General features: G+C 35.4%; 1 protein-coding gene and 1 long non-coding RNA gene across 2 annotated transcripts; one reads left to right on the top strand and one right to left on the bottom strand.

The window, feature by feature from the left end:
• Window positions 1-1,639: 1,639 nt before the first annotated feature.
• Window positions 1,640-6,678, top strand: LOC120326686 (syntaxin-5-like). Its single transcript, XM_039393014.2, has 9 exons — window positions 1,640-1,839; window positions 2,640-2,842; window positions 3,094-3,167; window positions 3,587-3,642; window positions 3,899-4,083; window positions 4,177-4,321; window positions 4,453-4,568; window positions 4,712-4,833; window positions 5,468-6,678. The coding sequence occupies exons 1-9, from the start codon at window positions 1,791-1,793 to the stop codon at window positions 5,625-5,627; spliced, it is 1,110 nt and encodes a 369-aa protein (XP_039248948.1). The 5' UTR covers window positions 1,640-1,790; the 3' UTR covers window positions 5,628-6,678.
• A 4,255-nt stretch (window positions 6,679-10,933) lies between these two features.
• LOC144421882 (uncharacterized) lies at window positions 10,934-11,934 on the bottom strand. Its single transcript, XR_013475011.1, has 3 exons — window positions 11,806-11,934; window positions 11,230-11,318; window positions 10,934-11,158 (listed from the first exon to the last, which is right to left on the bottom strand). It is a non-coding gene; the product is annotated as an uncharacterized LOC144421882 (long non-coding RNA).
• Between the last annotated feature and the right edge of the window lie 4,438 nt (window positions 11,935-16,372).

Below are 16,372 nucleotides of genomic sequence, written 5' to 3'. Positions count from 1 at the left end.
GATGTCCCCAAAATGTTTGTTGTGCAGATGCGATTCAAAAATTAATATATTCAATGTTTCAATGCAAATCTCTCGTCAGCAATACACATGCGTGGGTTCGCAGGTAAGTATGAGTTTATTTCGACTCCATAATCAGCATAATAGACGATAATGTAATTGATAAAAACTTATTATTATTAACTTATTATAGAATTGGGAAAGCAAACAAAACCTCTAGTAAGGTTTGGAACGTACAAATTTTAAAGAAAAGGTATTGATAAAGGAAATAGCACGTGTTCGCTCACCCAAAAGTATTAGTGAATTACTCAGTAAAAAAGAAAAATATACAAACGAAATAACTAAATGAAAATCATGAAAATTTTTTTTTTGCCAAACTATAATAATAATTTTATGAGGCTTGCCAACATGAGTTATACATTGTGGATAAAAAAAAATTCCTCAAAAGATATCGTCAAGCTGATTATATTTGGAGTCACCTAATGCCAAATTGCCCAATCAGAATTTTAAGTTGGATGCATGAAGGGATGGGCTAAGCCTCACCAAATTGAAAGCCAAACTAACGTCCAAATCACTTTAAATACTATTAATCAATAAAAGTACCGGTAATTATAATTAAAATTAATTTTAAGGCAGTATGATATCGAGATAGGAAAATCGGTTACAGCAATATATAGGTTATTAAAGGTTCAAGTGAGATTTTTTAAGGTCATGGATTATAGGCAAGGAAATTTAATTGAGGTTGTTGATCACTGGGGTCAGTTCAAGTTCATCAAAGATGATCCATCAGTCTGCAATATTGTTAATGTATAGTGGTATACACATTTTATGTTGAATTAGCGACCTTTTAAATCGATCATCACGACGTTATGAAAAACGAAAAATATATCTGCGAGTACAATATTCAATGATTGCAAATAAGGAAACAATAGAAAACTACCCTACATTTTTGAGAAGATATTGTTGATTTGAATAAATATTGACCAATATTAATAATTTATCATTAGACTACTAGTTGAAAGACCTGAGAAAGAGGAGATTGTAGTTGGGACACAAGAGATTGTTCACAAGCCATGCAAAAACATTTGATGTCGATCAAACCACACTAAGCATTCACATGTTGGCCATTATTTTAACTATACAGCAAATCAGAAAATCTCTGTGTACATACAGGGCACAGTATATAACACTACAGGAAATTAAAAGGTAGGGAGAATCCAAATATAGCTCGACTGATCACCTAATTACAATAATGGATAATAGCATAGGTATTATTAACCACCGAGTCAAAGATAACAGGCAAAATCATACCCAATGAGGACTGGGAAACAGAAGAGAAGCCGCGGTTCGCAATATGAGCAAGCCGTCTTATCGACTTTTCCCCTTCACGGAATAAATAGCCTATGTAAATCCTATCAACCACCAACTAGGCATTTCTATTTTTATCAGGCAGTTGTTCCGGGAGTTAATCCATGTTCGAACAATTGAATATATATATACCTATTATATATAATAGGTAGTAAGCAATTTACAGTATTTACCTTTTCATTCATTTTAATGAATTGGGTTTTCTGTCATCTTCCTTCTTGTTTCCGTGCACTACAGACAGTGACGTTAATCAACTTGCGTGGAAATCGGCCATGCATGAAAATGAGAAAAGACACCTCGTCAGCTTTTATACAATAGGTTGCTTCTGTGTTACGGTACAGAACTTTTTATCGTAGGATTTACGCAAATTTGTCTTCGAGTCTTAGAAACTGTATCCCATGTTTTATTGGAAGTCATATGACTAGATGATTACCAGGCGAAGAATCGGATCTCATGAAAAAAGCTCACCTTCAGGTTAGTGCTGTAGTGAAATCTGTAAATGGCTTCAGTTAATTCACTACCGGTACCGGTACCGTACCGTACCGTACCGTAATTCGCGTTTATTTGAAACTACCTTCAGACCTTTCTGAACTATACCTTTATACACTCTGAATGCCACGGTCTGGGTACCACTCAGATAAATAATACCGTATTCTTTCAAATATCTGCTTGAACTTCTGTGATTACTGGATTACCGGTACTGGATTAAATTATATTTCTGTATTTATTAATTTAATTAAAAATTAATAAAGCTGAAATGTTTAATTGATTAGCATATGGCAGTTAAGATAATCAAAAAGTTTTATCGAAGCTCATTCTTCAGTTTTTTCATTAATAGCGCCAAACACTTTGTCACTTATTGACAAAGCTGCTGAAAACTAGAGCATTTGTTGTTTGGTTATTCTGTTATTACAGTATTATCAGAGCTGTATTAAACTTGTTGCTGATTTTTTATTGTGGAACTGCTATGTAGCTAAGAAACAAGACACTATTCTACTGCCTGATTGCAATACAGAGAGATGGATTGACAAATCTGTGTAAAGAACACTATTTCGAAAAGACTATACACTTGTATTGCAGTATTGATGTGTTCTTAATTTTTGTACCAGCTGTTTGTATGATGATATCCCAACTGACTGAAACTTTGATCATGGCGGTTGCATTGACCATATGACCAATATAGAAGAACTTTATTTGACGAATCAGCTTGCGTTGCAAATTCTGACATATCGAAAAGTACTGTACAGTTGTACAGAAATCCATTATATTCACAGGTGGTTGGTCTTTTTCACAACTTCCTTCACTCTCATCAACGAGAATACTTTTCAACGGAACTGAAAGTAACGAGGTTTCTTCTGGTCAATTGGAAGAAGACAATTCAAGCCAATCAGCAGATTTAATGACAAGCATGAATTCCGCGTGCCGCGACCGGACTGTAGAATTTCAATCTGTTGTGAAGTCATTAAAATCGAGACAGGTATTCAAGAACCAAATATTAAATTTACTTGAAAATCATGAGGAATTTCCATATCAAATTAATATTTGCCTAATATAGAATGTCATGTGATGGTATAAGACATTGACTCGTTATTTCGCAGTTTGGCAGAGGATCATATTGCCATACATTCAAATTTTGTTAAATGTGACAGAGCTGTGTTGTACCTTGACCCATATTTGCTCTATGTGTACATATTTTTATGAATTCTATGTACGTTATTGTATTTTCAGTCTAATGGTGGGGTTCCACATAAAGCACAAAACAATGCTCTGAAAAATAGAAGTGAATTTTCTACATTTGCCAAGTAAGCATAATATGTACTTAACGCACTTTTCAATATATATGATTTTTGATTTCGAAATACTCTGAATATTTCTAGTATACTGCAATAAAGTAATTTCAGACAACTTTTTCCTTGGAGAAAAAATTAAATTACATTATATCAGAAGTGTCAATGCTGTTCTTTACTTTGCAGCATTCAATGCTGTTCTATACTTTGCAGTACTTCACTAACTATTTGTTTTTCAGTTTAATGCTTCTCTATTTGTTTTATTGTGGAATTAGATTTGTTGAATTGTTATATATATATAATATATACCCCATTTAAGTTATAAATTAACTGTTGATGAAAGCAATGAATATGCATAGAGCACAGTTATTTAATTGATTTAATAATTGTCGTCAAGTAAGTGGCAGAAATACATATTGCATATTTTTATTCAGGCGAATTGGCAGAGATATAAGTAAGACATATGAAAAATTAGAAAAACTAACTTTGTGTAAGTATGAAATTTATACTGATTGTGTCTGGTAAATCAAAAGTCATATTATGTTATTATGTTATGCATATCTTTTGATTTGTTTTTATTTTAGTTGACTACTTCATCATAATCACTATTGCCGAATTTTTTATTTTACTCAAATTCTTATTTTTTGAAAAATAGTAATTGGATTTTTGTTTATATGATATATTTTCATATAGTCGTTATGAGACTTGATAAAAAATATTTCTCATCGGTTACTTCTTTTTTATAGTATGTAAAAAACGTTCACTGTTCGATGATCGACCTGTTGAAATCCAGGAGTTGACATATATTATTAAACAAGACATCACTTCGTTGAAGAAACAAATTGCTCAACTGGAGCAGGTAGTTTCTGCAAGGTCTAGTGGCCATAAAGATATTCAAAAACATTCGTCATCTATTGTTCGCACATTAAGGGTGAGTTTTATGTCAATTTTATTGAAATTTTTCAACGTTATTGTTGTAGCTATATGAAACAAGATAGCTGAAATTAAATATTATTCATTTCAGTCCAAACTTGCTTCAATGTCTGATAATTTCAAATCTGTCCTTGAAGTTCGACGTGAAAATATGAAGCAACAGAAATTGCGTAAAGATCAGTTCAGTACTACTAATTTATCATCAAGTATGCCGCCATCTGCTATGCAGGGGAATCGTAAGTTGACAATTACAAAATTTGTTTTGATGGATATATATGGCACTTTTAGGTATAGAAACAGACCTACCTGTTTATTTCAACAGCACTCTATATTTCGTATTGTTATTACCATGACTGTGTTGTTTTAGGAGGTTCAGTTTTAATAATGGATGAACAAAGGAATTCTTCTGGAGATGTTTCAATATCAATGGATGGTTCATCGCCATCAACTTCACAAGATACAATGCAACTGCTTGATCAACAAGTATGTTAAAATATGAATTGATATATGTACGTTTCACATTAATTAAGCTGTTTCTTTTGGTTTTCCAATCTTTCAACCAAGAACATGTGCCTCAAGTATAAGACATCGCAGTAGTACATGGTACGATATACTGTTATTTTCAGGATGCCTATATCCAAGAGCGTGCAAGTACGATGGAAACCATTGAATCCACGATAGTTGAATTAGGAACAATATTCCAACAGCTTGCAACCATGGTAAAAGAACAAGAGGAGCAGATAATGAGGTTTGTGATTGCTCAATATTTTCATCAAAGATGTTTCAAAACATTGATCATAGATATCATCAGTCGATAAAATAATCTGCACCCTGTGGAATAGTGGGGATAGTCAGTCATTTATTTTTAATTAAATCATATTCAATTTGCCACATATCGATCTGTCGAGTTGGTTTTTAATTAGTATATAATTAAGAATTATAGTATTTTAAGAGTATGTGTGTGCAAAAGTTAGTCTTGAACACAGGAGTTTCAACATTTCTGGTGCGGTGGGACTTCCGATGAAACATTTCGGAGGTTCGGGGAATTACTGTGCAATAGTTTAGAATTTGTATAAAATACGAATATACACATAAAAGCAAACCTAATACTTGCAAAACAAAAAAAAATCAAAGTGCAGCAAGTTTAATAATAGTGGCAAACTTAATATATATTTGATTACTGGTATATTTAAATTATCTACATATTAATTAATATGGACTCTCAGATTTGAATGGAAATTTGCAGAACCCCTGGACTCTACTGGCAGGACCATGGGGTTTTCTGCAGAATCGTGGGAGAAAATTACTCCTCCAGCATGTATTAGGCTTCCATAATCCAATATATTGACTCATATTAGCATGCTTCATACAATCTTTTTCAGGATTGATTCAAATGTTGAAGAAAGTGAATTGAATATTGAAGCTGCACATGGAGAAATATTGAAATACTTCCAAAGCGTCACTTCTAATCGTTGGCTCATGGCAAAGATATTTTTGACTCTCATTGCCTTCTTTATTATTTTCGTTGTGTTTTTCGCTTAACCCAATCAGGAATCGGTCTTGTTTTTTAGAATTCGAGCTGATGCTTTGCGTGCCTGGCAAAGTTCATAGCTGTATATAAATTAGAAAAATGCTCTTTCAAGATTCATTGTGCCAGTATGTCTGCACGGTTCTATTTACCACAAATATGCTCGGATAGCTCGATTAGCTGTGATATTGCAGTAAACATACTGGTATTTTTCCTGAAGTGCGACATGATCCAACTTAAATCCCAAGCCTATCTAAACTGTGCACTAGTCAGCGTCTCGATAAACATGAAAACCAACCACCTTCTGATTTTAGTTGGATGGTGAGAATATTGGAACTGGTATCGATTATAATTCCTGTTTCGTTTTACTTAAAAAAATCTTTGATTTTGTCTATAGAGGAGATAATGAATATTTTTTATATATTTTTAATTGCAGAGATAAATTTAGTCTGGGTGCACCCAAAATTCTTTGAGGGCGACGCCGACAAGCAAAGCAGTATTATGGTTTGACATATTGAAGTTTTATCTGTGTATGACTATATTACACAGCTGCACTATGATGGTTTCATCACACTATAACACTATTAAATTAGGCAATAAGAAGAATGTGAAATACATGGTGCCGAATGACCCCCCCTTCATGATAACATCTTAGATTAGTATCTCACTAGAATTTTTATTGCGATGTTATCTCACTATTTTGGCGATCCCATTCACTACAGATTGACATTCCAGCTTGAGAGCTATTCTTTTCATTCTATACGATTTGTGAAACATATTGTACATAATCTATTTATTTTTAAAGAATTTTGAGCTTGAAAATCATATTTGACTGCATAGATTATTTAATTTTGTCACTTTACAACCTGTTACTGAAGTTCTAGTATTAAAACAGCTGTGTAGTCGACTGTAGGACATGGTCATATTCAGTCCCGAATGATCCTGCCATGTCCTTTGTCGACTGCGCAAGATTCGGAATCTTAGAATACGCGATATATGTTGTAATGTTGGTGCTACAACGTCATTTAGCAGGATGATAGAGTGCAATAAAACGGAGTCTTGGTATGTTATGCTTATTTACTTTGTGTTGTTTGACAGGATAACATTGGAAAGTTATCACAGATGTAAAATTGCTTTCGACGTCGCGATCTTACTAGCTGCAGAATTGGATTGTCTGTTAATTACTTGACAGCTAAAATAATATATAGATTCCCTCATCCAGCATCTCTTTTATATAATAGAAGGAAAGAGTGGATATCTGTCAAGATGTTTGAAATATCGTTTATAATCGGCTGAAATGTTTTCAATAGGACTGGAGTTTCTAGTACGTTTTCCATAAGATTAATGTGCCTTGTATGGACTCGAAGACCTAACACGGGAGAATAGATCAGTAAATGCATTTGATATTATCGATACTCGATAGCCCCACAGAATATTGCTTGAAAAAAGACCTCATTTCAACGAATTCTGAAATTTATTAGTTTGGCAAATAAACCTTTCTGCCTGGCTGGATGTCCCGAAAATAAATATAATGCTTTCCAAGCCTGGGATATTATACTATCCCAAGTTCAAAAGTGCACTGCATAGAAATTCATTCAACAAGACAATTAAAAAGAAACTGTTATCCACGTAATCACCCTTTCTGATTATTATCATTTAATGGTTTATGATAAATCGCAAGCAGCAGGTACAAAGCTGTAGAAATAAGAATCATCAATTGAGTTAACTCGGAAAACGCCATCTACAGTCTACAGTACACCAATGATCCCCGAATCTTTTCGTGACCCCAATTTTTGCAAAATCGAATATTTCACAGATTCGCAACCAATCACAAAAAACTGCAGCATTTTCAGAAATCAGTATATTTGTCCACTTGTCTCAATTAGAACAATGCGCCTGTGTATGTCTGTAAGTTATTGGAACCTTGTTGTGGCGTTGCTTAGACAAAACCACATCCGATGTTTACTTTTGGCTTTCTTTTTCTCCTACCATGATATTTGAAACTTTCTTCATTACTGAGAGTTTCCCGTTATCTTTAATTGTATGTGTTCTTCTTCGTGACGTTTGCTTGTTTTTATAGTCCTTCCAGTTCACATTGAAATTATAATTATCTCGCAACTGAGATGCCATTTACATGTATTTCTGAAATCGGTTCAATTCTATTTTGAATCGATTATAAATCTTATTGCATGTTCAGTCGAAATTACGACGCTGTAAATCCTCACGGGACCCCACGGTGAAGATAATCAGTCAAGTACATAACACATTTTTATAAATAGTTTTATCACTAATAAAAAAATATTTACCACCCCCTAAATTTGGAAACACCCCCCTAAAATGAATACCTTGTTGTCAACGCCCGTTTTAGCCAAAGTGACTATGGCACTTTGGTTTTAACTATAGGGTTACCATATTTTTGTAATCTCTAATCTCACCTTTAAATTTTACATTGGGGGCCTACATTTAAAACCCTCCCGACCGTCTTCATTGACCATATTGTAATCGGAAGTTCATGCGCTGTCTGTCTACATATCGGTTTCAGTTCGAAGAATAGAAATAAATTCACCTTGACGTTAAGCACTCTTTTGGCGTACGGGGCTTACACGTAACAAAATGTAGCAATTATCCGCTAACAAAACAACGAAACAAACGAGAATATCGGACAGAGACCGAAGACTTATCGATCGAAAGTTAGGGGATCCCCCAAAACAGAAACTGCGGTTTCGATTCGAAAAATTCTGCAAACCCGAACTGGATTGTTTTGATTAGTTTTAAGCCAATATCAGAAATGTAGGAAACAATAGCCAACTCCCCATGTCGTCGAAATACTACTCGAGGAAATACTTTTATGAAGAATTCTGCAAATCCGAACTGGATTGTTTCGATTAGTTTCCAGCGAATAGCCTATTTCTGTATTTACCAATCCTATAGTTTGTGTTAAATACAACGGCGCTAACCCAGGTTGCGACGGCTATTCAAACACAGCCTAGCGATATTTTGGTGAGGAATTCTGCAACCCCGAACCTGATTTAGGGATATGGACATTGCTTAAACTTTAAGGAGTAATTATAAGTAACGAGATACGATCTCGCGGCGTGTATCCTTCGCTCTGACCAATGACATTAAACAACATGATAGGCAACTCTGACGTCACTCCATAAGACTACATGCGAAAGATTGTATTTCATGATACGCTCCAATGCACATATTTCTCGTCGCCTTTCGCGACCGTTTTCCGCTCGCTTTTGCTACTCGGCGTCTACTTTACGTGTAGTGCCTGCCTTTTTGCGCCTGTAACGAAAGAATGCTCATTTAGTTTGGCTCGAGCAAGTCTTCTTGAAAGACTTGTATGAATGGAAACTACCTATATGTTTTGCCTTCCTCCGATTTTAGAAGACAAATTTATTCTGAGGGATTTGGCATATAATTCTCATTGATTGTTGGCTGTTTATGATTCCTATTAATTGTGAATTCTGATTATAACAAAGAGTTAAAAAATTTTTTACGTAATTTACGGGTACCTTTTTCTTGTCAATACTCCAAGCTGAGGTAATAAACAAGACAATACTGTGCATTTATGTCATCTGGAAGCAAAATATGCACACTAATTAAAAGTTTGACACATTGAGATAATACATCATGACAGAAAATACAAGTTAAAGATATGTATGACCATCACATGGTAATTAAATTAAAAAAAAATTAATAGGGGCTGTGGAGTATATAAAGTTCAAGACAAAGAAAAGAACATAAGTTCATAGCTCATGAACTTTCAATTTTGCCTCCATTGCCTTGTGAAGGCCAATATATTCCGAGTGGCTGAATTGGTTTACCTTTATGATAGCAACGATTTTGTATTCAATATAGCGAGATTTTTTTCAATTTAATTGCAGTGATATTATTTCCCAAAGCAATGCTTGAATCGTCTAGAATAGATCAGTGGTGTAAAACTCAAGGGTTTTTGAGAGCCGCATTGCATTTTGGAAATTGTAAAAAGGGCCAAAAACACTTTTTGATAATGTATACTTGAAAGATATTTTTCAGATAGTTTTAGTTTGTGACATATATTGTGATGCAACTAAACAGTTGGATTAAGTTTTATTATTTTCTTTAATTTCAAATGCAATTACATATTAATATTTGCATTCCACTATTATTGCAAGTTACTGTATTTATTACAAAAAATCATAAAATTCTCTATACAACCATCAAAATCATTTTTGAACAAGCTTTGGATAAGGACAGAATAATACATACACTAAAAATGACTTAATCTAAATACATGGACTTGAAATTAACAAAAATACTACCGTATAAACTCAATGTTTTTTTAATTACATTTGTCCTGACGTTTGGCATCTTTTTTGTGTCACCAGCATACTAAGGCAAGGCTGAAATGATTTTATAGTACCAACTCTAACTAACGAGGTCACATGATCATGGATTAATCTGGATCTTTGCGAATGTTTAATTAATTCCAGTAATGCAAAAAAGTTTCTTTTATCATTTCATGAATAGATCAGTAAAAAAACAAATGACAGATATTTTCGACACGACATTTCGCGCCACATTGCATGGCATAGGATTGCTTGAATTATTATTGATATTAATTTTTAGTAACTAATTCGTTGTATATTTATATTAATATACAAACACATGGTAATTTTCTGTTCGAAGTTGGTCTTCGAAATTGTCATATTGACTGCTGAGCTTATTGTGTTTTTTTATTGTACTGATGGAAATATGACAAATTGAACAATGTGCTTCAAAATTTTGTGAAATGCAGAAATATTGCAACTCCCATTTTCTTCGAAAATGCCACCTTCTTCATGTACTTTGCGTTCAATTTATTCACTCAAGTGTTTTATTCAAGTATTCTTTTGCTGGCTTGATGTGTATTCTTAATTGGGTCAAAATGTGAACAAAAAAAATTAATTTTCCGAAACTTCTTTCAGTAAATTGCTTTCTGTGTGAATATTCAATTTCACTTTAAAAGGGTTGAAAAATCTATTACACTTAGATAAAAAAAACTCCAAAATACAATTACAAATATTGTTGAGCGTTCGAGGGCCGCACTGGAAGTTCTCCGGGGCCGCGAGTTTGATATCCCTGGTCTAGATTGAAGTTGTTCTAAATATAAAACAGTATTTTATCATGAATCATGATTATACTCTTTCCTGAATTTCTTCTTTAGTAGGCCTACTACCAAAAGTTGATGAATCAAATATAACATAGGTGTAGTGAGTGACCCATAATCCTCATTTTCCAAAGCTGTTTTAAGTATGTCTGGCATGTTTTGTGCCTTTTTACAAATAAGACCGCTTATGCAATCTTACGCTTTGGAATTTTTAGTTATTTTCCTCAAGCCCTGCAGGATGTAGGGGCCATACACAACTCTACCGGAGGGTCAAATGTCTTTGCATGTCTCCATAGGTTGTTCTTCTATTGCAAACATTTATGGAGTATTCTGATTGTATTTCTTGGAATCACACTGTCACTGATATGTCGCCAGACTTCTGATATCTCCCCTTCTGCTACAGTTGTCCTGTGAATAAATAATAGGAAATTGAGGTTGGACGAATAGTTGAAAGTTTTGCTTTATGTCGGCTTGATTACTTGATTGATATACTTTCTATTTTTGCTATTGCCTCTTGTGCTGCAGGAGTCCCACAATGCTTAGACAGGTTTTCCCACAACTTTTACATCTAAAGAAAGAGAGGAGATTTAATAATTTTCGTTAAGAATAAATAAAGCAGTCTATAGGCCTATGATTTAGATTGGAAAAGCTAATAAATCCAATATCTCATGTTTTATGTAAAAAATGTTTTACTGAATTTGGTATATAAACCAACTAATAAAGGGGTTTAGTCAGAAAATTACTATACAATATAGACCGGTATGAGTGAAATGTTAGGTGAACTTGTTAACCCTTTGATTCAATACGCAAATAAAAGTGAATGAGCAATAGTATGTTACAGCAATGAGTATATATCCTCACTGATTAAAAATAATCTAATTGGAGGTGCATGAACTATTTGAAACCGTAAGGGGTAAGTAAATATGCAATTTCGGCAAATGGGCAACTACGTACCGTACTGATTTAATAACTTCGTAGTATTTGACAAAAGCTGGCTTTCCCACATGTACTTAACAGTGCAATGCCCGGGTGTGATATACAACAATAGTATTTACCTTACTTTTTTCCGATTTCTTTTTACCTTCAATTTTCCAATATATCATTAAAATCGACAACAACTGTCAAAGCAGGAACGAACACCATTAGTGCTATGCCTTGAAAGCAGCACACATCCGCTCGTTTTCGTTTCGTCAAGTATGTGCATTGGAGCGTGCTATCGGATACGATCTTCGGCCAAAAATGCCTGAGTTGCGCATCATGTTGTTTAATGTCATTGCTCTGACTCAATAGTGTGGAAAATTTCTCGAAGGAAACTTGCGCATCGCGGCGACGTCAAAGTTACAAGAGAGATATGGACAAGGCTCAAAGATTAATCACGAGATACGATCTAGCGGTGTGTATCCTTCGCTCTGACTCACTAGCGTGAAAACTTGCGCATCTGCTACGCACACAGATTCAGCAGATTCAACCACGCCTTCGTGAGATATCGCGTGCATCTAACAGACAGACAGACATACATACAGACAAATACCTATCAATATACTTACCGATCTTAAGATCGATAAGTAACAAAACCTTCAGTAAGAAGGCTAAAAAACGCTACACAGCAACAACAGTATCAAGAACATTCCAATCGCTATTGTTCGTGTATTATGCTGACTGGTTGAACGCTAAAAAGGGATATGTGGCTGACCCGTCGAGACACCGGTACAAGACGTTAAAAAGCGGGACTGTCCCGCCTAAAGCGGGACGTATGGTAAGCCTACCTACGGGTCACATATGACCCGCCGAAGGTTTCCGAGTGGCCCGCGCGATATTATCCGAATCCCAATGTTTTTCACAAATCTGAGCCATTATTGAAACCTCTAATAAAAAGTTATTCCTCGTCGTTTAAACGCGCGAAAAGCACCAACCAGCTATCGGAAGCTTTTGTTACGTGTCTTTGTGAGCGTAATTGCTGGAGAGAGATGTTTGAATTTATTTTTATCGTCTGCCATGTACTTCAACTTGATTTCCTGTCTTTTTTTCTACGAAGCTAGAAGAGGCAGTTTTTATGACCTCAACATTTGACAGCACTTACTTGTGCGAGCAAGTTTTTTCACGGATGAACCATGTGAAAACCCCCACGAGATCCCTAATTTCGCTAATGAAAAATTCGCCCTGCATTGCTATCTCGTCCATCACACCGAATATTGACAAACTTAATCGATAAAAGCGGTGTCATACTCGACATTGAAATATATATGCGTAGTAAAAACTTTTGACTTTACTGTATCTTCCTATTTTCATTGAGCTTATAATTTTGGTTTGATGGTTTTGATTGTTTTTCATTAATCTGCAGTCGGCGTAGTAAAAACTAGAACATAACCACCATGTCATGTGGCCCGCGAGATCATTCGTGAACTAAATGTGGCCATTCGGCCAAAAAGGTTGGCCCACCCTGTACTAAAGAATGTGTTTCACTTAGCTAACATCTTCTGAATAGCGTTTCATCTCTTAAAAACATTTGCATAGAATTCGGTACCTAACTAAAAGAATGAAAAATTAGTGTAAATTACATTTCAACATTGGTATTCTTCCTGATATTTTACATGATGATTGTAGACCTTACTCATACGAAAACATTCAAGCTCAATTTTGATATGATTGCTTTTTTATATCTACTTTGTTGCTCCGAACTTTACCACGCGAACAACTTGACTATTGCAGTGACGTTTTAATGCCCTATATAGACGCTACTTTGAGTCATTCACCATTTACATATTTTAAGTAACCAATGCCATACACTCACATGAAAACCTTCTCTTATTATTTTAGTCATCAATCAAAAATGTCAAATTCGTTAATATATATCATAATTGATCAAGCAAGTAATTTGGCTGAATTCATATCTAGGTATATATATTTATAATTAATGCTTATATCATCCCAAACGCTTGCCAACTAAATTATTCTTCCATTGAAAGTTATTGATGGTTTCGGACAAACGTACAATATCACACCCTAGATGTCTTATCACATCTAAAGCCTATGTCTTTCACGTTATAAATATTGAGTGGTACTGGTAACTGATCTCGATGTCCACATGATCGTATTGATACCAGTTGCTATACAGTTCATACCGAGAATTTGTTGCACCAAGATGCCGCATAATCTGAACCCTAACCTGGTACACAACCTTAGTTCAGTTTGCGCGCCATCTTGGTGCGCATACTTCAGGAGGTTCGACAAAATAAATAAACTCTCTACTTAAAATATGAGAAATCTGTTACTATTTCGAGATGTTCAAGAATTGAAAAGCAAAACGTAATAATATACCAAACATATCTTCACATTAAAAATTGTATTCATATTAATGATCGAAAAACTTTAAAAGAAACTTTAAGAATTATTTACAATGTTTAGTTAAATTTAATTAGCTGATTTTGATTTAATTTAAATTTGGCATACGACTCGATCACTCTGCATAGAGAGATTTCGTTAACTTTAGTCTCTCTATGCAGAGTGATCCCAGTCGTACGTCAAATTTAAAATAAATTACAATCACTTTGCACGATGACATAAACATGTTTTTTTCATGTCATTTCTATGCATAATCAAGTAACATAAAATATTAGAAATAGAAAAAAAATTGTCTGACACTATTTGAGGACATGGAAATTTTCTTAAAACAAATTTAACTAACTGTAAAATATTCTGTTATTCGGTTCGGTTTTCATATGTTGTTTTCAAGCTCCCGACGAACACAAACGTATTTCAGGCAACATTGTACTACAAGATAATAAATATGCAGTTGTATTTCATAACGTTGGCCTCCTAACTGTGCCTTCGTTTTTAACTTTTTGAATTTCATTGAATGTTACATCTAAGTTTCGAGAGAAGATTGTTCCTTTGAGCGTTGACTGTTTGTACAATACGGCGTGCTTTTTTCCGAAATTTTGGTCTGTGATCGGTTCCTCATTCATGCAATGAAACACCAGATGCATGCACCATTTCATGAATCAAAACTTCCAATACCTTTTCAAGGTTTGTCATCGCCGATTTCATGAATAATTTCTACTTAATTCTATATTTCCTGGCGTCGCTACCGGTATACCCTCACATCTTTATTTAGGTTGATAGTAATTAACAGAGGCTCAATTGCTACAATTAACATATAAATACCTGGCGAATTTCATTTTCAAATTTTAGTGATCCTTGATTTCATCCAGCTCGTTGTCACTGATTGCGTACCGGCACCCTATTGCCAGATTTACGGTAATGTGACAAGCTCAGCTCAGTCATATTTTGCCATCTACATTCTCACACGCCTCTACCGTATTTCGTCACCCCTAATCTGACACCATACCCGACCTATTTCGTCACCCTTAACCTGACACCCCGCAACGACCGTATTTCGTCAACCCCAATCTGACACGCAACGACCGTATTTCTTCACCCCCAATCTGACACGCACAGACCGTATTTTGCCACCCCTAACTTGACGACCCTATTTCGTCACGCCCATTTTGACACACAACGGCCGCATTTCGTCACCCCTATACCCGCTCTAAATGTATGAGACGTTCAATATCGCCGTAATATCTATCTAAAAAGTAAAAGATAATTGTGGTAAATTAAGTTCAAATACAAAACCACTTTTAACTATGATACATATATATTTTTCATAAAATTACCGGAATATACGCTATGTTTTGTATTATACAGGTCCAGTACAAAACGTGATACTACTATTCTGACATGCGGAAATCAAATCATTACGGTTTCTTCGCAGCGACCGTATTTCGTCACCGCTAACCTGACACCACGCAACGACCGTTTTTCGTCACGCCTTATCTGACACGCACCGGCCGTATTTCCCACCCTCAATCTGACACGCACCGACCGTATTTCGTCACCCTCGACTCGACGACCCTATTTCGTCACCCCCAATTTGACACGCAACGACCGCATTTCGTCAGCCGTATTTTGACACCCCCAATATGACTTCTATGCTACCAACCCCTCTGATTGAATATTGAATGCGCAATTGCACATTGTACTCAGTCAGCGCATAGCTCAAACTTGACAAATCGATCCCAAGATCGCCAAAATCCGAATCCAATTTAATCGGGCAGTTTATGCGTATTTTCATATCCGCAGATTACCGTAGAATTTATAGATTTATAGTGCTCTCATTTTACCGTAAGTCGATGCGAAGGCGAGTTACGAACTTACGATGAACACAATTAAATTAATATGGCAAGACATTTTGAATGCTCGCATAGGCCATGGATCGAATATTTTACGCAACGAAAAAATCGTATCCGCCGAGAAATCGAGTTTCAGAAGCCGTTGCACTGGAATTTTCGATTCCGATTCTTTATCCCATGGAGACGAAAGTCGATAAGACGGCTTAATAATAACCCAGAAAACGGCCTCTCGACCGGTTTTCAGTCCATGTCGGGTGTAGGCGGCGAGTCCAGCATTCCGGCCACACCTAATTATTCCTCACGGGATTCGAAACCACCATGAGTAATCAAGAGGTGCGATAGCGAGCGTATTCCAGCACTATCCATCCCACCGCCAAAACCAGGGGTGGGAAACATGAGGGGGCCAGGTCTGGCCCGTGTCGGGATTTCG

This window comes from Styela clava, chromosome 4 (genome assembly GCF_964204865.1).
Source record: "Styela clava chromosome 4, kaStyClav1.hap1.2, whole genome shotgun sequence".
Taxonomy (NCBI): domain Eukaryota; kingdom Metazoa; phylum Chordata; class Ascidiacea; order Stolidobranchia; family Styelidae; genus Styela; species Styela clava.
Note: the sequence above shows the minus strand (reverse complement) of the source record. Positions and strands in the feature narration are given on the sequence as shown.